Source organism: Bombina bombina, chromosome 1 (genome assembly GCF_027579735.1).
Source record: "Bombina bombina isolate aBomBom1 chromosome 1, aBomBom1.pri, whole genome shotgun sequence".
Lineage (NCBI taxonomy): Eukaryota > Metazoa > Chordata > Amphibia > Anura > Bombinatoridae > Bombina > Bombina bombina.
The window spans coordinates 1,166,559,416-1,166,581,120 of NC_069499.1; the positions used below are offsets into that span (position 1 = coordinate 1,166,559,416).

The window sequence follows — 21,705 nt, forward strand, 5'->3', positions numbered from 1 at the left end:
TATATGACGCCTGTTAGGATTCAAAAGCTATTTCATACACGAACCAATATCTGCTGGCGCTGTGAAATGGAGAGGGGCACAATGTCACACTTATGGTGGTCATGCAATAGCATATCACCAATATGGGAAAGTATAGCCACCGAAGCTTCCAAGATACTGAAAAAAACGATCCCACCAGACCCTAAAATATGGTTATTCTTATGTACACCTAAAAACTTTACGACAGCACAAAAAAAATGTTGTGTATTTTTTTTTTATTTTTTTTTTTTGAATTTTTATTGAGATAATCAAAATGACAACATTGGTACATTTATAACAACACATTGAACATGATTTCCTGTAATATACATAATGTGAAAGTCCCAATAGTTTCATCGTGATATGTATTAAGCCAAGGCACCAGAATTGACCATTCCATCAGAAATCGTAGTAACAAGAGAAAGTATAATCATAAGATTGAATCTTTAAGCTATAGCAATCATTTCTCGTATAGTAGTACAATTTTTCATCTATATTATGAACAGATGTACGAATGCACATCTCGGACTGAGAGCCAGAATACAGGTCTCAGCAGGAAGTATGAGAAGAGAGCAGAAGAGGGAAAAGAGGGAAGAGGGAAGAGTATCAGACACAGAAGAGAGGGGGAGGGGGGGGAGAGAGAGAAAAAAAAAATACCTCAAGCGTTCCATTAACTACAAGCCCTTATCGGAGAAAAGGGCAGATACTTTAGGTTATATTTGTTTTTTCCATAATGCAAGCATCATCTCATGTTCTTCTAATCTATGTGTTTTTAAGTAATGATACCTCTCCAACAACAAGAAGTAATCTACTACTGATCTCCACTCCCCAGCGGAAGGGGCTCTTTGGGTTTTCCAAAACTTCGGGATAAGTTTCTTAGCTGCGGTGAGCATGATTAGCAACAATGGCTGTTTGCCCATACCTGTCATTCTGGGGAGGGAGACAAGCAGAAGGGTGTTGGGGTCAAAGCTTATCTGTGTTCCCAATATCGTCGACATCTCAGTCAAAACATCCTGCCAGTAGTCTGCCAGCCGAGAGCACGACCACCATATATGGAGAAGAGATCCCTCTCCCCCACATCCCCTCCAACAGGAGGCGCTGAGCGCGGGGTAAATTTTGTGTAAGCGAGATGGAGTTTGATACCATCTGCAAAGAAGCTTAATGTGTATTTCCTGTGTCACCGCTGAAACAGAGGTTTTTTTTGTTAGTCTAAAGGCTTGAAGCCAAGCTTCGTCCTCTAGGTTATTATCCAGCTCTTTCTTCCATGAGTATGTATATGACGGAAGGTTGGATGGGATTGGTCTATTAATTATTTTATAAAGTTTCAATATTAAGTGCGCTGGGGTTACCTGCACCGTGCATAGATCCTCGAAAGGCGTTAGTTGTCTGCCTAGTTCTTCCCTGTGTTTATGGTGAGTGATAAAGTGAATTAATTGGTGGTAGTGTAACCAGGAGGAGAAAATTCCCTCATGGGATTCCTCTAATTCAGATTGAGATTTTGTTCTCCCATCTTTCATGATAGAGAACGCCGTCCCTGTTCTCAGGCTATAAGGTTGTAATCTGGAGAAACCCAGACGAAAGAAGGGGAGATCCGGTTGTTCAATAATTGGAGTAAGAGGGGAGTGTCTGGAGGAAATATTTGTACTGGTGGCTATAAGTTTGTCCCATTCAGATAGTATCCCTGCTGTGACATAGTATTTATCTATTAATTTAGGTCTCTTATTATGGGCCGTCCACCCCAGCGTCGTGATGTTGTTCACTTTAAAAATTTGCCTGTCTACATTGATCCAGGCCTTATCCCTGGGGTTATGTGCCCATTCTACTATGTGTTGAAGTGTAATGGCTTGTTTATAATTTTCTAGGCAGGGCACCCCGAGTCCCCCCTCATCTCTTGGGAGGTACATGGTTTTTCTAGGAATTCTGGGTCTAGCCCCATCCCAGATATATTGTTCGAATGCTTTTTGGATTTGTGTGATATAACTAGCGGGGATCGGAATGGGAAGGGTCTGAAACAAGTACAGTATGCGTGGCAAGACGTTCATTTTAAGAACCCCTATCCTTCCCAAACATGAGAGTTTTTTGCTTTTCCACGAGGATAAATCTCGGATTATTTCATTTTTTATGGTGGTATAGTAAAACTTAAACAAATCTGGGGTGGAGGCCGACAAATAAATTCCCAGGTACTTCAGCTTACTCTGAGCTACGGGAATATGAAATGTGATGCTTAGATGTTTGACATGAGATGGGTTTGAATTTATATTGAGGAATTCCGATTTAGAAAAATTCAGCTGGAAGTTAGAGATCTCGCTATAACTCTTCATTATTTTAATTAAAGCAGGGACCGAAGTCAGAGCTTCAGTCAAGGTGAACAACTCGTCGTCGGCATAGAAAGCAACTCGTCGTCGGCATAGAAAGCCTGTTCATATTCTTCATCTCCAATTATCATACCCTTTATGTCTGTGCTGTTTCTGGCCTTTTGGGCTAGAACCTCCATTGACAAGGCAAAGAGCAGGGGGGACAGAGGGCACCCCTGCCTAGTGCCGTTTGATATTGTGAAAGAGTCTGATAAAGTTCCATTAACCCTGATTTTAGCATTTGGGGAAGAATATAAAGCCATGACCATATTCGAAAAGGGCTCCGGGATTCCCACCTCAGACATGGCTCTCTGCAAAAAAGACCATCGAACCCTATCGAAAGCCTTTTCCGCGTCAGTTGCGAGAAGAACTAGGGGCGTGTTAGTGACTTTAGCATGGGTTATTAGTTGCAAGATTTTAATGGTATTGTCCCGGGCCTCTCTTCCTGGGACAAAACCTACCTGGTCATTGGCAATCAACCTAGGCAGAAATTTGTTAAGTCTGTTGGCAAGGACTTTTGCTAACAATTTCATGTCAGTGTTTATAAGAGAGATCGGCCTAAAGTTCTTGGGGCGTGTTGGTGCTTTCCCTGCCTTAGGAATCACCGTGATGTGGGCCTCCAGAAGTGTTCTAGATAAGGTAGGGCTTGTCTTTAGGTTATTAAAAAGCGAAAGCATATGGGGAGAGAGTGAATTACTTAGGAGTTTATAATACCTAGAAGTAAAGCCATCCGGGCCTGGACTTTTACCCGATGGGGTTTTCTTGATAGCCTGGTTCAGTTCCTCTAATGTGATATCAGCTGATAGTTCTAATCCATCAGCTTCAGTTAGAGAAGGTAGTTGGAGGTTCCCAAAGAAGTCCTCCAATTGTTGTGATGAATTCCCTGCATTGAACTGTGAGAGTGTGGGCGGGTTGGGGTTATTAATATTATACAGTGCCCTGTAGTAGTCTCTAAAGATGGAGGCTATTGATCTACTGCTATGAGACATTGTGCCGTCTTTATTTTGCAAAGAATGAATGTATGAGGCTAGGTGTTTCCACCGGAGGGATCTCGCTAAAATCTTTCCTGGCTTATTGCCTCCTTCGTAGTAATATTGTTTAAGGTGTAGGGCATTACGCTGCTGTGTTTTTAGGAGATGTTGCCTTAGTTCATATCTCGCTGATAAAAGATCTTGTCTACAGGTATCATCAGATTGATCCTGTTTGAGTGACCTCTCTAATGTACTGATTCTGTCTAGAAGATTTGTATGATATATCCTAGCTTGTTTTGCTAATCTAGCGCTATGTTTTATGAATATTCCCCGCATAACTGTCTTGTGGGCTTCCCATTCTATCATGGGGGAAGAGGTTGAGTTCGAGTTGAGGGAGAAATATTCAGAGAGGGCCCACTCCGCTTCCTCAAGGATTAGAGAGTTGTCCAAGAGTGAGTCATCTAGCCTCCATATTTTATTGGTGATCAGTAGATCAGGCCACAGTATGGAGCAAGTGACTGGGGCGTGGTCCGACCAGGAGATATTTCCTATATCACACTGTGTGACAAGAGAGAGGCCATGGGAGTCAGTCATCACATAATCTATACGTGTAGCAGTTGTGAGGTGCAGAATAAAATGTGTAATCTCTATCTCTGGGGTGCAGTGTTCTCCATGTGTCGTGTAGGGAATGTTTAGTTAGGGCTTGTCTAACTTTTTTAAGTGTTGGTCCGGGGGTGCTTGTGGATCCTTTCGAAGCATCTAATATGGGGTCAATACTGAGATTAAAATCACCAGCTAGGAAGGTTACTCCTTTAGCGTGGTCCAACAAGGCGGTGAGAGCTTTTTTAAAGAATTTATCCTGTGCATGGTGAGGAGCATATACATTAAGGATAGTGATGAATTGCCCGTACAGAGTGCCCACTAAAAGAATATATCGTCCTTTTGGATCCTTAGTAAGGTGTGTTATATGCAGGGGTATTGTTTTGTGGATAAGGATACCTACACCTCCCTTTTTGTCTGGGCCGGAAGCAAAGAGAGCAATGGGAAAGTGTCTCGGGGACCATTGAGGCTCCCTGCCTTTTTGAAAGTGTGTTTCTTGGAGCAGAATTATTTGACTTTTTAGCTTATTCAGTTCTCTGAGTGCTATGGAGCGCTTGCCCGGGTTATTAAGCCCCTTGGCATTTATTGAGGATATTTTAAGGGTGTGTTCCTGATACTTACTCTGAGGCATTTTCTTCTAAAAAAAAAAAAAAAAAGGGGGGGGGGAGGGAGAGAGGAAGGATAAGAGGGAGAGAAAGATCTGAAAGGAGTATTAGTGAAGTAGGAAGGGGTACAAGGGTATTGTGATGAGCTAAGAGAGCAGGTTTAGTACCCAGAATAAGGTTGACAGGAAAGTGATCAGGAATAGTACTCCAGGTAAGGAGGTAAGGATCTAAGTTAAAGAGAAAACTACAATGGGGAAGTGTCTTCACAACTGACTATAAGGTGTTCGTGATGTCAAGAGCATTTATTATGATGGCAAGGGTATAAGGGAAAAAAAGGGGATTGTGAGGGAGGGGAAAGGGGGGGATGAGGAGGGGAGGAGGGGGAAGGAGAGGAAGGAAGGGGAGGGAGATGGAGGGATACCTGACTGCTAATTCGTGCAGTAATGCTTCATTTCAGCCAGAGTGACCTGTAATTTGTGAATAATCATGGGCAAACCTATAACAGATGACCTCATCAATGAGGGGGAGAAAACTTAAATGGATATAGAACATAACTCAAGCATTAAATACCAGGAGATAATTCTGGAAAACGTAGTTGTAAGAAAATGCAGTTTTTACCTTGTGAGAAGAAGCATCTCGGGGGTATTATATACATACATTATTATGATCCCAGAGTGAGAATAAACCTAAGCAGATTTTAAGCATAACTAATTCCTAGGGAAACCTTCCCCCCCAACCCCCCGCAGAAATAAACAGGATGACCAAGCCCACACAACAATAGAAAACTTTAAAACTTAGTAACTTCAGTTATTTAAAGGTCAGCCATGATCATCCCGAAAAGGCCAAACTTGCACAAAGACATTAAAGACCTGTATCAGGAAGGAAGGCGTCAGTTATGCATTCAAATAAGTATACAACAGTATATAAAAAGTCCAATGTGTAATTTCAAATTAGAAAGTGTTCCTGGGGAGTTACTAGGTGTGTTGGGATAGCAAAGCCACCCCAGTTCTCCCAGACTGAGATAAAACTATCAAAAAGGATACATCTTTGAGCGCTGTTTCCCCCAGGGGGTCTCCATAATGTTCCCATCTCCTTCAAACATGGGAGTGAGATCAAGTCCCATCTGGATTCTGAAGATGATCTTTGCACCAAAGTTTTTCTTTGAGGGTTAATGAGCTGGGTCTCCCACAGTAGAGAGTTTGACGGAAGCCTAGAGGTTGAGTGTGGAAGGTGAGCTTGTGCCAGGAGAGGTTCCTGAAGGTGTTGTAGATTCCTGAGCCTCCCTATTGCTCAATGTAGATTCTCCTCTGGTGGAGGTAGCTTTGATGGAGAGTTCTTTGTAGAAGACATCGAGGTCCGATCTCGGTCTGTAAACAGCCGTCTTGTTATTAGCAGAAGCAATCAAAGAGACTGGGAAGCCCCATCGATACTGAACTTTGTGTAGTTTAAGAATGTTAGTAACATGCGATAGCTCCCTCCTTTTTTGTAGGGTAATAGGAGATAGGTCAGTGAACAATTGAATCTCTTCGCCTGCATGCATAATTGGGTGTCTTTCTCTGGCACTGCGGAGAAGATCTTCTTTGTCCCTGTACCTGAGGAATTTCATGATGATATCTCGTGGCGGGGCCTTGGGTGGGGGTTTGGGCCTAAGGGCCCTATGCGCCCTCTCTATCTGTATATCGGAGCCGGAGGGATCATCTTTAATCACTCTAAACAGGGCCTGAAGATAGCCCTCGATTGCCAGGGGGAAAGATGGTCTCACTGACTCCCCTTATTCTGAGATTATTACGTTGTGTCCTGTTTTCCAGGTCTTCAAGTTTATCAGAAAGAGAGTGATATCTGTTGTCGAGTTCTTGGAGACATGAGGTATTATTTTGAACCTCTGTTGCCAATGTACTGTGGTATGTTTCCAATGAGACCACTCTCCTCTCCATAGCCCCCAGATCTTTTCTCAGATCACCAAACAGTGTTCTCATTTCATGCAGGACTATCTTGATGTCAGCTTTAGATGATAAGTGAGATATATCTTGTTTAGTGAGAAAGTTCCCAGATTCTGAGTCCTCCATGTCTGTCTGTGTTGCAGGGGGAGGCTGCAGTTCTGCCAAGTTTTCAGCGATGATGGGAAGTGTCTCCTTAGGCAATAAATATTAATTGAGGGTCTTGGAAGGGATTTTGTCACTTTTTGTTTGTCTTTTGCAAGGCATCACCTAGGTTATAAAAAGGTATCCCACTAACCGCAGTGAATAAATTATATCTCAGTGTAAGGAGGCGCGGCGCACCTCTGAGCTTGAATTAGGAGCATGCAGAAGAAGGGTGAAACCGTTTAGACAGGCTGTGTGTTCATATATAAACAAAAGGTTTCAGTCTTATATTTGGGTTAATAAAGAGCTGTATATCAAGGAAGGTGTGCTTGTAACAATGGGGAGCAGATATAGTGAATGTCCCACAGTTTTTATTCAAATTGAGGCCTGTTATCTAGGCATGTCACTCAGGCTTAATTTAAGGCGCTATTCGTGCCGCTGCTGCAATGGGGAAGCTTAATGATGGCGTCTCTCTGAGCTGTGACGCACTTACAATTAGCTGCAGACCTTAGGGTTTCTTTCAGGTAAGTGGAGCCCAGTTTTCCCGGTATGCCAGTTTAAGCCCTGTCACAGTCCTTGGGCTATACTTTGTTTGCTCTGTGTCAGCTGCAAATGTGTGTTGGGAGCTGCTGATATATACCGGGGCTTCTTGCTATTACTACTCGCGCAGTCTCAAGTGCTCACCTCTGCCGCGAATATGTCCGTGGGAGATATGGATCAGCCTTTTTGCAGAAAGACCCCGGCTCCGGTGTGCTGAGTGAGCAAGTGCAGACTGTAGCGCTGTGTAAGCCTCCTATGTTGCACGGTCTCTGTGATGAAAGGCCCCGATCAGGGCTTTGTCAGAAAAGGCAGTGCCGCTTCACTGGAGTCCTTCCAAATAGGATTAGGGGTAGAAGAGGGTTGTCAGGTAGTTATGTGAGGGTAAATTAGGAAAGGTGTGCCATCAATAAGGGCTTTAAGTCAGTGTCGAAGACAGGAGCCCTTCTAGCAAGCTGCCATCTCCTAGCGTGGCTAGACTCCGCCCCCCAAAATGTTGTGTATTTTAAGTAACAGCATGAAAAACCTGCTAGCCCAGAAATGGAAGTCGAGAAATGTCCCAGACTTAACACAATGGATACATAAATGTAATGACATATTAAAAATGGAAGAATATCATTACATGCAAGTAAAATGCATGGAGGTATATGCTCAATTGAGGGAGATGTGGGAGGGTTACGTAGAACCCAGATTCAAAGGTCGACAATGAGAGATTACGTTGGGGTCACAGAGGAAGTATGACTTCATGGTTGAGGCCAATGGGCAGGCGAAGAAGGTGTTAGTCAAAAGGAGTCCTATAGGTAATCAATAGTTATTACTCTATAAAGGCTCTCTGGGGGGGACTGTGCACTCACGCTACACAATTAATATGTCAGGATCACAATTTAGTTCTTTCAGTTTGTTTTATTGTTTTACAGACAAATTTATTAAAAGGAATCCAAATTTTCTTTTTCTTGTTAAATGAGTCATTACAATGTATAATTTTCACATGTAAAGTTTCAACATTTATGCTTGTGCTGACCATTGTTTGTATACGTATACTTTGTTTTGTATTGGATATCCAATAAAAGAAATAAAAAAAAAATAATAATAATAATATTTAACTCGTGTTTACGATGCGGGAGTGAGGCGGTTTAGGGGTTAATATGTTTATTCTAGTGGCGGCGATGTCAGGAGTGGCAGATTAGGGGTTAATAATTTTATTTTAGTGTTTGCGATGCGGGAGGGACTCGTTTAGGGGTTAATAGGTAGTTTATGGGTGTTAGTGTACTTTTTAGCACTTTAGTTATGAGTTTTATGCTACAGCTTTGTAATGTAAAACTCATAACTACTGACTTTAGAATGCGTTACGAATCTTGCGGGATAGACTGTACCGCTCACTTTTTGGCCTAAAAAAAAAAAGCTTGTAATACCGGCGCTATGGAAGTCCCATTGAAACAAGACTTTATGAAAATTTCTTAAGTTGATTTGCGGTAAGGGCAAAAAAGTGTGCGGGACAGCTGTACCTACAAGACTCGTAATAGCAGCGGTAGTAAAAAAGCAGCGTTATGAGGCTTAACGCTGCTTTCTTACTCATAACGCAAAACTCGCAATCTAGCCGTAAGTTATTTAATATTGAAGTACGTTTTGCACAATTTGAACTGTTGCAAAACTTTAACTTGCATTTAGATTAGAAACAAAATATAATATTTCATTATTAGCCCCTTAGTGGCCAGACCATTTTTCAATTTTCTTACCGTTAAGGACCAGGACTGTTTTTACATTTCTGCGGTTTGTATTTATCTGTAATGTTCCTGTTACTCATTTACTGTACCCATACATATTATATACAGTTTTTCTCTCCATTAAATAGACTTTTATAAAATATGATAAAAAAAATTGAAAAAAATACACTTTTTCTAAATTTGACCTTCAAAAACTCTGACGCATCTACCACCACCAAAAAACTCCCATTCTAAATTATTTCTAAATTTTGTCCTGAGTTTAGAAATATCCAATGTTTACATGTTCTTTGCTTTTTCTGCAAGTTATAGGGCAATAAGTACAAGTAGCACTTTGCTATTTCCAAACCATTTTTTTTTTCTCAAAATTAGCGATAGTTACATTGTAACACTGATATCTGTCAGGAAACCCTGAATAACCCTTCACATGTATATATATATTTTTTTTAGTAGACAACCCAAAGTATTGATCTAGGCCCATTTTGGTATATTTCATGCCACCATTTCACCGCCAACTGTGATCAAATTAAAAAAAAGTTAACTTTTTCACAAACTTTAGGTTTCTAACTGAGATTATTTACAAACAGCTTGTACAATCATGGCACAAATGGTTGTAAATGCTTCTCTGGGATCCCCTTCGTTCAGAAATAGCAGACATATATGGCTTTGGCATTGCTTTTTGGTAATTAGAAGGCCACTAAATGTCGCTATGCACCACACTTGTACTATGCCCAGCAGTGAAGGGGTTAATTAGGTAGCTTGTAGGGTTCATTTTAGCTTTAGTGTAGAGATTATCCTCCCACCTGACACATCCCACCCCTGATCCCTCCCTTACTCTCTCAAACAGCTCTCTTCCCTCCTCCCACCCCAAAGGTCACCCCCATCTTAAGTACTGGCAGAAAGTCTGCCAGTATAAAAATAAGGTTTTTTTAATTTTTTTATTTGTTCTTTTTTATATATTTTGTGCAGGGTAGTATCCCCCCTTACCTCCCAACCTCCCTGCCCCCCCCCCCCAAAAAAAACAGCTCTCTTACCCTCCTGCAGCTGTCTGCAGTACCCAGTTTGCTAGAAATTAGTTGTTTTAAAAAATATATTTAAAAAAAAACAAAAAAACTTTTTTATGTAGTGTTGCTGCCCCCCCTCAATACCCTACCCCCTCCCAGATCTATTTCCCAACATGTATCTAACCTTTACCTCCTTCCCACTCACTAATATTGTGCAATAGTTTAGCAGTCTCACATGGTCCGGCCCCCTGACACTCGCTCCCACCCCGTCTAACCTTCTCCCACCCACTGCCGAACCTCACAAGCAACACTCAGACCGCCTCCTACCCCCTCCAGCGATGGGCCACCCACCCACCTCCCTCCTATCCCTCCCATGCCACCAACGATTGGCACCATCACTGGCCGATGCATAGAGGTTGCTTACCAAAGGGTATTGCAGGATGCTTCAATATTGAGGCATTGCTGCAATACCCTGAAAGCGGCTGGAAGTTATCATGATTGCTTCCACCGCTTGAAACTCTTGAGGATGTACCAGGCGAGTCCTTGGTCGTTAACCCTTTTTTTTAGGATGTACGTGGTACGTCCTTGGTCATTAAGGGGTTAAAGAATACATAAAACACAGACGGCTAGATTACGAGTTTTTGTCGGTAATGGTGTGCGGTGTTAACGATGCACGATTTCCCCATAGGAAACAATGGGGCTGGGCTGGCTGAAAAAAAACCAGCGTTCAGCTCCTAACGCAGCCCCATTGTTTCCTATGGGGAAATAAAATTTATGTCTACACCTAACACCCTAACATGAACCCCGAGCCTAAACACCCCTAATCTTACACTTATTAACCCTTAATCTGCCGCCCCCAACATCGCCGACACCTACATTATATTATTAACCCCTAATCTGCCGCTCCGGGCACCGCCGCAACCTACATTATACTTATGAACCCTAATCTGCCCCCCCAACGTCGCCACAACTATATTAAATTTATCAACCCCTAATCTGCCGCCGCCAACGTCGCCGCCACTATAATAAATTTATCAACCCCTAAACCTAAGTCTAACCCTAACCCTAATACCCCCCTAACTTAAATATAATTTAAATACATCTAAATAAATTTACTATAATTAACTAAATTATTCCTATTTAAAACTAAATACTTACCTATAAAATAAACCCTAAGCTAGCTACAATATAACTAATAGTTACATTGTAGCCATATTAGGATTTATATTTATTTTACAGGCAACTTTGTATTTATTTTAACTAGGTAGAATAGTTATTAAATAGTTATTAACTATTTAAAAGCTAGCTAGTTAAAATAAGTACAAATTTACCTGTAAAATAAATCCTAACCTAAATTACAATTACACCTAACACTACACTATCATTAAATCAATTACATAAACTAACTACAATTAGCTACAATTAAAATAAATAAACTAAAGTACAAAAAAACTCACTAAATTACAGAAAATAAAAAAATAATTACAATTTTTTAAGCTAATTACACCTACTCTAATCCCCCTAATAAAATAAAAAGCCCCCCAAAAATAATAAAATTCCCTACCCTACACTAAATTACAAATAGCCCTTAAAAGGACCTTTTGTGGGGCATTGCCCCAAAGTAATCAGCTCTTTTACCTGTAAAAAAAAAAGACAATACCCCCCCAACATTAAAACCCTCCACCCACACACCCAACCCTACTCTAAAACCCACCCAATACCTAACACTACCCCCTTGAAGATCACCCTACCTTGAGACGTCTTCACCCAGCCGGGCACAAGTGGACTTCCAGAGGGGCAGAAGTCTTCATCCAATCTGGCCAGGTGAGGACATCCAGACCGGCAGAAGTCTTCATCCAGGCGGCATCTTCTATCTTCTTCCATCCGGAGCGGAGCGGGTCCATCTTGAAGACATCCAACGCGGAGCATCCTCTACCATCTGACGGCGACTGAAGAATGAAGGTTCCTTTAAGTGACATCATCCAAGATGGCGTCCCTTCAATTCCGATTGGCTGATAGAATCAGCCAATCGGAATTAAGGTAGGAAAAATCCTATTGGCTGATGCAATCAGCCAATAGAATTGAAATTCAATCCTATTGGCTGATCCAATCAGCCAATAGGATTGAGCTCGCATTCTATTGGCTGTTCCAATCAGCCAATAGTATGCGTGCTCAATCCTATTGGCTGTTCTAATCAGCCAATAGGATTTTTTCTACCGTTATTCCGATTGACTGATTGGATTCTATCAGCCAATCGGAATTGAAGGGACGCCATCTTGGATGACGTCACTTAAAGGAACCTTCATTCTTCAGTCGCTGTCGGATGGAAGAGGATGCTCCACGTCGGATGTCTTCAAGATGGACCCGCTCCGCTCCGGATGGAAGAAGATAGAAGATGCCACCTGGATGAAGACTTCTGCCGGTCTGGAGGTCCACTTGTGCCCAGCTGGGTGAAGACGTCTCAAGGTCGGTTGATCTTCAAGGGGGTAGTGCTAGGTTTTATTAAGGGGGTATTGGGTGGGTTTTAGAGTAGGGTTGGGTGTGTGGGTGGTGGGTTTTAATGTTGGGGGGTATTGTCTTTTTTTTTTACAGGTAAAAGAGTTGATTACTTTGGGGCAATGCCCCACAAAAGGCCCTTTTAAGAGCTATTTGTAATTTAGTGTAGGGTAGGGAATTTTATTATTTTGGGGGGCTTTTTTATTTTATTAGGGGGATTAGAGAAGGTGTAATTAGCTTAAAAAAATTGTGATTTTTTTTTATTTTCTGTAATTTAGTAAGGGGGGTTGTACTTTAGTTTATTTATTTTAATTGTAGCTAATTGAAGTTAGTTTATGTAAAAAATTTAATGATAGTGTAGTGTTAGGTGTAATTGTAATTTAGGTTAGGATTTATTTTACAGGTAAATTTGTACTTATTTTAACTAGGTGGTTATTAAATAGTTAATAGCTATTTATTAACTATTGTACCTAGTTAAAATAAATACAAAATTGCCTGTAAAATAAATATAAACCCTAAGCTAGCTACAATGTAGCTATTAGTTATATTGTAGCTATTTTAGGGTTTATTTTATCGGTAAGTATTTAGTTTTAAATAGGATTAATTTATTTAATTGTAGTAATTTTATTTCTTTTTATTTAAATTATATTCAAGTTAGGGGGGTTAGATTTAGGGTTAGACTTAGATTTAGGGGTTAATAACTTTAATATAGTAGCGGCAACGTTGGGGGCGGCAGATTAGGGGTTAATAAATGTAGATAGGTGTCGGCGATGTTAGGGACGGCAGATTAGGGGTTAATAAAATTTAACTAGTGTTTGAGAGGCGGTTTAGGGGTTAATATATTTATTACAGTGGCGGCGATGTCCGGTCGGCAGATTAGGGGTTAAAAAATGTATTTAAGTGTTTGCGATGTGGGGGGGGGCTCTGTTTAGGGGTTAATAGGTAGTTTTCTGGGTGTTAGTGTACTTTGTAGCACTTTAGTTAAGAGTTTTATGTTACGGCGTTAGCCCATAAAACTCTTAACTACTGACTTTTAAATGCAGTAGGAGTCTGGACAGGAGAGGGTCTACCGCTCACATTTTCCAGCAATCGTAATACCGGCGTTAGGAAAATACCAGTAAAAAGATAGGATACGCAACTGACGTAAGGGGATTTGCGGTATGTGAAAATCGCGGAAAAAAAGTGAGCGGTATACCTGTACCTGTCAGACTCGTAATACCAGCGGGCGTTAAAAAGCAGCGTTGGGACCCCTCAACGCTGCTTTTTAAGGCTAACGCAAGACTCGTAATCTAGGTGAGAGTTATTTTAACACCCATTTAATGTAAATAAATATATTGGCCTAGATTACAAAGGAAAAGCAAAAATGCTAGCATGACTCGACGACAATCTATTTTTATAACTCTAGTGAAAGTGGATGGCGCAAGTGCGTTAAATCCCACACAATCATTGTGATACTATTTCAATGAAACTTAGTCATTAAACACATAACACATACATGCATGTGCCTATAAATATATATATATATATATATATATATATATATATATATATATATATATATATATGTATGTAAAGATAGATAGATAGATAGATAGATAGATAGATAGATAGATAGATAGATAGATTCCATTCCAGTTTGGAATGCACTCTTCAAATCAATTTTACCAAGTGTGTATATATATATATATATATATATATATATATATATTAACATTTTAAAATATTAAAATTGATTAAAAATTATTTTTAAAGTATTAAGATATTTGAGTGGAAAGGGCTTTAAAGTGTGAATATATGTGTTTATATTTGTATATATGTATGTATATGCTTGTATAATTACATAAATTCACATGTATATACACATTTTTGCAAATATATATATATATATATATATATATATATATATATATATATATATATATATATATATATATATTAGGCGATAAGCCTGCAGAGAGGGCAGTCTATGTTTAAAAAATACAAACCCCCAAGCTAATTTTACTAAGAATGAAAAATGTAAATTTACAGAAAAAAATAAACAAAGCTTTCCAAAATAAAAAAAATAAACCTAAACTATACCCCTATAAAAATAAAAATCCCCCTAAAATAAAAACACCTCCTAATCTAATACTAAACTACCAATAGCCCTTTAAATGACCTTTCGTAGGGCATTGCTCTAAGTTAAACAGCTCTTTTACTTAAAAAAATTACCAATTACCCCCTTACAGTAAAACCCCCTACCCAACCAACCCCCCAAAATAAAAAATACTAACACTAAAAAAAACTAAACTACCCATTGCCCCTAAAGGGGCAATTGTATGGGTATTGCCCTTAAAAGGGCATTCAGCTCTTTTACAGTCCTTTAAATCCATAATCTTTAAAATAAAAAAATAAATTAAAAAAATCCTAAAACTAAGCCCCAAATAGGTACTCAATGTTCCTGAAGTCCGGCAGAGAAGGTCTTCTTCCAGAAGGCTCCATCATCTTCTATCTTCAACCTGTGCGAAGGCGGCGCGGAGGTGCGGAACGATCTTCCCCAATGTGTGGAAATGGAGCAGCGGTCCTCAGCGGCGGTCTTCAGCGGCGGAGATCCTCAGTGGCGTTGAGGCTCCTCTTTATCCGATCTCCGGTGTACACTAAAAATGTAATAGAAGGTACCACAACCAATTTGGGGTACCTTGCATTCCTATTGGCTGAAATTTTGAAATCAGCCAATAGGATTAGAGCTACTGAACTCCTATTGGCCGTTCAAATCAGCAAATAAGATTTCAATAACTCTCATCCTATTGGCTGATTTCAGCCAATAGGAATGCATGGTACCCCAATAAATATGGGGTACCTTGCATTCAATCTTCAGTGTGCATTGGATGACCACATGAAGAAGAGCCTCCACGCCGCCTAGGACCACCGCCGCTGAAAACCGTCGCTGAGGACTGCCGCTGAGAACCACTGCTGAGGACTGCCGCTCCGGATCCATGCATCGGGAAAGCCAGCTCCACACCTCCTCTCCATGCCGCCTTCGCCCCGGATGAAGATAGAAGACGATGGAGCTGCCTGGAAGACCTTCTCCGCTTTTAAGTAAAAGAGATAAATGTCATTTTAAGGGCAATGCCCATACAAATGCCCCTTTAGGGGCAATGGGTAGTTTAGGTTTTTTTAGTGTTAGGTTTTTTATTTTGTGGGGTTTGGTGGTTGGGGGGGTTTTACTGTTACTTAGTATTTTTTAAATGTAAAAGAGCAGTTTAACCCCTTAATGACCGGACCATTTTTCAATTTTCTTACCCTTAATGACAATGGCTATTTTTACATTTCTGCAGTGTTTGTGTTTAGCTGTAATTGTCCTCTTAGTTACTCATTTACTGTACCTACACATATTATATACCGTTTTTCTCGCCATTAAATGGACTTTCTAAAGTTACCATTATTTTCATCATATCTTATAATTTACTATAAAAAATATATAAAATATGAGGAAAAAATTGAAAAAAACACACTTTTTCTAACTTTGACCCCTAAAATCTGTTACACATCTACAACCACCAAAAAACACCCATTCTAAATAGTTTCTAAATTTTGTCCCGAGTTTAGAAATACCCAATGTTTACATGTTTTTTTGCTTTTTTTGCAAGTTATAGGGCAATAAGTACAAGTAGCACTTTGCTATTTCCAAACCACCTTTTTTCAAAATTAGTGCTAGTTGCATTGGAACACTGATATCTGTCAGGAATCCCTGAATATCCCTTGACATGTATATATTTTTTTTTAGTAGACATCCCAAAGTATTGATCTAGGCCCATTTTGGTATATTTCATGCCACCATTTCACCGCCAAATGCGATCAAATAAAAAAAATTGTTGACTTTTTCACAAATTTTTCCACAAACTTTAGGTTTCTCGCTGAATTTATTTACAAACATCTTGTGCAATTATGGTATAAATGGTGTTAAATACTTCTCTGGGATCCCCTTTGTTCAGAAATAGCAGACATATATGGCTTTTGCGTTGCTTTTTTGTAATTAGAAGGCTGCTAAATGCCACTGCACACCACGCGTGTATTATGCCCAGCAGTGAAGGGGTTAATTAGGGAGCTTGTAGGGAGCTTTTAGGTTTAATTTTAGCTTTATTGTAGTGTAGTAGACAACCCAAATTATTGATCTAGGCCCATTTTAGTATATTTCATGCCACCATTTCCCCGCCAAATACGATCAAATAAAAAAAAAACTGTTACATTTTTCACAATTTTAGGTTTCTCACTGAAATTATTTACAAACAGCTTGTGCAATTATGGCACAAATGGTTGCAAATGCTTCTCTAGGATTCCCTTTGTTCAGAAATAGCAGACATATATGGCTTTGGCACTGCTTTTTGGTAATAATAAGGCCGTTAAATGCTGCTGCGAACCACACTTGTAATATGCCCAGCAGTTAAGGGGTTAATTAGGTAGCTTGTAGGGTTAATTTTTAGCTTTAGTGTAGAGATCAGCCTCCCATCTGACACATCCCACCCCCTGATCCCCTCTGACCCCCCTCACACAGCTCTCTTCCCTCCCCCACCCCACAATTGTCCCCGCCATCTTAAGTACTGGCAGAAAGTCTGCCAGTACTGAAATAAAAAGCATTTTTTTTTTTTATTATTATTTTCTTCATACAGTCTGCAGTGATGGATCCCCCTTACCTTACAACCTCCCTGATCCCCCCCATACATCTCTCTAACCCTCCCCCCTACCTATTTGCCGCCAATTTGCCCCCAAAAATAGTTTTTTTTTAGTTTTTTATTTAAAACATTAGTTTTCTGTAGTGTAGCTGGCCCCCCTCAATAACCTACATCCCTCCCCCTCCCAGATCCCTTACGTGACAATGGAGATCCCTTCCTACAACTGCATCTTTAAGAGGAGTGTATAAGATAGATATTTTTTTTGTAATTTGATGTTAGGTTTTATTATTTGAAGTGTAACAGTGTTGGGGTTAATTTAGGGGGTGTAAGGTTATAGGACTTAGTAATTAAATTAGTTATTTGCGTTGTGAGTTTATAGGTTAATTAGGTTTATTGCGATATTGGGGTTTGGCGGTTTAGGGGTTAAAATTGTAATTATGTTATTTGTGGATTAGGGGTTAGTAGGTTAATTAGGTTTATTGCTATGTGGGGCTTTGGCGCAGCTTCGCTGCATCCAGGTGGATTCTTTTGGCTACACACATATACATATTTAGAGATACTATATACAGTATCTCACAAAAGTGAGTACACCCCTCACATTTTTGTAAATATTTTATTATGTCTATGTGTTGAGTTATTTTGAGGGGAAAGCAAATTTACACTGTTATACAGGATTTACACTCACTACTTTACATTATAGAAAATTGTCATTTCTTCAGTGTTGTCATATGAAAAGCTATAATAAAATATTTACAAGAATGTGAGGGTGTACTTACTTTTGTGAGATACTGTATAGCCCTTTCCATTCAAATACCTTGTCATATACCAAATACCTTTTAACCCTTATATAAAAAAAAAAATTTATATCAATATTTTTTTATCAGATAGTGTATTTATGAGTGCAACACTTTATTTTAATGAATTTATATTCTCTTTGGTGCAGAACTCTTACACTTTACACTAGGTCTCCAATCACGGAAGCCCAATGTGTGCTAAATATGTTTGTGGTCAAGCAAATGCATTTAGTTTTGCGTTGTAATATGCGTGCAAGTTAGTGCAATCACGATGTTGCCTATTGCGACTAACTTTAGCACCCTACTTATAATCTAGCCCCAATAATTTTAAGCAGTGCATCATCATTACCCAAAGACTTCCCTCTTCTTAATATTATAGGCCAGCTAATTCTCTGTGTCTATTATATATTAAAATAAGCTAGCATCATGCTGGTTTTATGCTGCACAACCTACCGGTTGTCTTCAGGAACATCTGTAGGCTCTCAGGACAAGATGCAGTCACTGTCTGTCCTAGTGAAGCTGTTCTCCAGCAATTGACACCATCCCACTCGCTAGGGCAGCCTGAAATATATTAGGATAAAAGCTACTATAATACAGTTCTCAATATGAAAACGAGGCAAGAGTTCTATAGAGGATGGTATAGATGCAGGGTCTTTGTACAATCACTGTTAAATGGAGAATAATGGCATTTTTTATATTAGATAGATGATAGATAGATAGATAGATAGATAGATAGATAGATAGATAGATAGATAGATAGATAGATAGATAGAAAGATGATAGATAGATAGATAGATAGAAAGAAAGAAAGATAGATAGATAGACAGATGATGATAGATAGATGATAGATAGATAGATAGATAGATAGATAGATAGATAGATAGATAGATAGATAGATAGATAGATAGATTATAGATAGACAGATAGATAGATAGAAGATAGATAGATAGATAGATAGATAGACTTATAGATAGATAGATAGATAGATAGATAGACAGATGATAGATAGATAGATAGATAGATAGATTATAGATAGATAGACAGATGATAGATAGAAGATAGATAGATAGATAGATAGATAGATAGATAGATAGATAGACTTATAGATAGATAGATAGATAGATAGATAGACAGATGATAGATAGATAGATAGATGATAGATAGATAGATAGATAGAAAGATAGATAGATATGCATAATGATTATAATTTAAGCCTCCAATATATTTCTGCAATAACATAACATTTGTTTATATTAGCTCACTTCTGAACTGGGAATTGGATGAGCTCTTGTTTTCAGTTTTCATTATCTCGTAGCATTGAGCCTCCTGCTCCAAAACTTGCAGAACAATAGCACAATCTGGGTGTGTAGTGCTAACCTAAAACATAAGAGAGATAGGACATTGAAATGGTAAGTACAAAAAAGGGGGAGGATTCCAAAAAGTATGACATACCAGGTTAGGAATAATGGTGTTATATGTTTATGCTATGAACCATAATGAAAATAACAATGCTATAATACCAATGTGTAGAGACTCCTATATTAGAATATAAGGTCTAAAAAAGAATCCATAGAGTTTGGTCATTGGGCCCTAAGTAAATACTTATTCTCAATACTTTTTAAGTATTTGGTAAACCCCTGAGCAAAGAGTTAAAGAGGCCTTCTTATCAAGCCGTCAACTTACTTGCATTTGACGGCACCAATACGCTCGCCTAACATCGTGGCCGCGGAGATGAAAACGCTCTCCTTATTTAACAAAAAATGCTTTCAAAAAGCCGCGCACCAAGTACGGGGCGATGAGCAGCGGACTGTTGTTAACTGACAGTCATCGTTCTCGCTGCTATTCGACTTTTTCACAGCTTTATTTGTACACTGTCACTAAACACAGTCACTATACTAAACTATTTAACCCCTATCCCACCACTCTCGGACCCCGTCGCAACTAAATAAAGATATTAACCCCTAAACCGCCACTCCCGGAGCCCACCGCAACTCTAATAAACTTATTAACCCCTATCCCGCCACTCCCGGACGCCACCGCAACTCTAATAAATGTATTAACCCCTATCCCACCACTCCTGGACCCCACCGCAACTCTAATAAACGTATTAACCCCTATCCCACCACTCCCGGACCCCACCTCAACTCTAAAAAAGTTATTAACCCCTATCCTGTCGCTCCCGGACCCCACCGCAACTCTAATAAACTTATTAACCCCTATCCCGCCGCTCCCGGACCCCACCTCAACTCTAATAAAGTTATTAACCCCTATCCCGCCGCTCCCGGACCCCACCACAACTCTAGTAAAGTTATTAATAGTGATGTCCCGAACTGTTTGCCGACGAATAGTTCCCGGCGAACATAGCTTGTTCGCGTTCGCAACGGCGGGCGAACATATGCGATATTCGATCCGCCCCCTATTCGTCATCATTGAGTAAACTTTGACCCTGTATCTCACAGTCTGCAAACACATTCCAGCCAATCAGCAGCAGACCCTCCCTCCCAGACCCTACCAGCTCCTGGACAGCAGCCATTTTAGATTCATTCGGAAGCTGCTTTCTTAGTGAGAGGAGGGACAGTGTAGCTGCTGCTGATTTAATAGGGAAATTGATAGCTAGGCTAGTGTATTCAGTGTCCACTACAGTCCTGAAGGACTCATCTGATCTCTGCTGTAAGGACAGTACCCCAAAAAGCCCTTTTTAGGGCTGCTTTTTATTCCTGTGTAATCTAATTGAAGTTGCCTGCCTGCCAGCATGTGTGCCATGCTCACAGCGTATACTGTGTCCACTTGCCCGTTGCCACCACTCATATCTGGTGTAACATTTGATGTTTCACAGTCAAAAATGTTTTTTTTTAAAAATGTACACTACTGTTACAACAGATATGAGTGGTGGCACTGTGGGCAAGTGGGCCTGGCACACACGCTGGCAGGCAGGCAACTGCAATTAGATTACACTAGCAGACTGATGATTCACAGTCAAAAAAGTTTTTTTTTTAAAAAAATTACACTACTGTTACAACAGATATGAGTGGTGGCACTGTGGGCAAGTGGGCCTGGCACACACGCTGGCAGGCAGGCAACTGCAATTAGATTACACAAGCAGACTGATGTTTCACAGTCAAAAAAGTGTTTTTTTTAAATTTACACTACTGTTACAACAGATATGAGTGGTGGCACTGTGGGCAAGTGGGCTGGCACACACGCTGGCAGGCAGGCAACTGCAATTAGATTACACTAGCAGACTGATGTTTCACAGTCAAAAAAGATTTTTTTTTAAATTTACACTGTCTGCTTGTGTAATCTAATTGCAGTTGCCTGCCTGCCTGCCAGCGTGTGTGCCAGGCCCCCTTGCCCACAGTGCCACCACTCATATCTGTTGTAACAGTAGTGTAAATTTAAAAAAACAAACTTTTTTGACTGTGAAACATCAGTCTGCTAGTGTAATCTAATTGCAGTTGCCTGCCTGCCAACGTGTGTGCCAGGCCCACTTGCCCACAGTGCCACCACTCATATCTGTTGTAACAGTAGTGTAAATTTAAAAAAAAAAAACTTTTTTGACTGTGAAACATCAGTCTGCTAGTGTAATCTAATTGCAGTTGCCTGCCTGCCAGCGTGTGTGCCAGGCCCACTTGCCCACAGTGCCACCACTGAAGTGGGAGGACCAACCAAGCATCTTTTTCCATCTCCCAGTTCCTAAAATCCATGCCATATACACGTGTGTGCCAGGCCCACTTGCCCACAGTGCCACCACTGAAGTAGGAGGACCGAACAAGCATCTTTTTCCATCTCCCAGTTCCTAAAATCCATGCCATATACACGTCCCCTGGCGCCGCAACTGCCTCTGGGAACCTTACCATGGGTCCCAGACCGCA

General features: G+C 40.1%; 1 protein-coding gene across 1 annotated transcript in view; it reads right to left on the reverse strand.

Annotated features, from left to right (window-relative positions):
- The window catches only part of LOC128663743 (vasoactive intestinal polypeptide receptor-like), a 299,650-nt gene extending 280,367 nt beyond the window's left edge, over positions 1-19,283 (reverse strand). The window contains exons 1-3 of the mRNA XM_053718222.1: positions 19,251-19,283; positions 19,096-19,210; positions 18,287-18,394 (exon numbers count right to left, since the gene is read on the reverse strand). Coding sequence (XP_053574197.1) covers positions 18,287-18,394; positions 19,096-19,210; positions 19,251-19,283 — 256 coding nt within the window. The remainder of the gene's footprint in view (positions 1-18,286; positions 18,395-19,095; positions 19,211-19,250) is intronic.
- Positions 19,284-21,705: the final 2,422 nt, after the last annotated feature.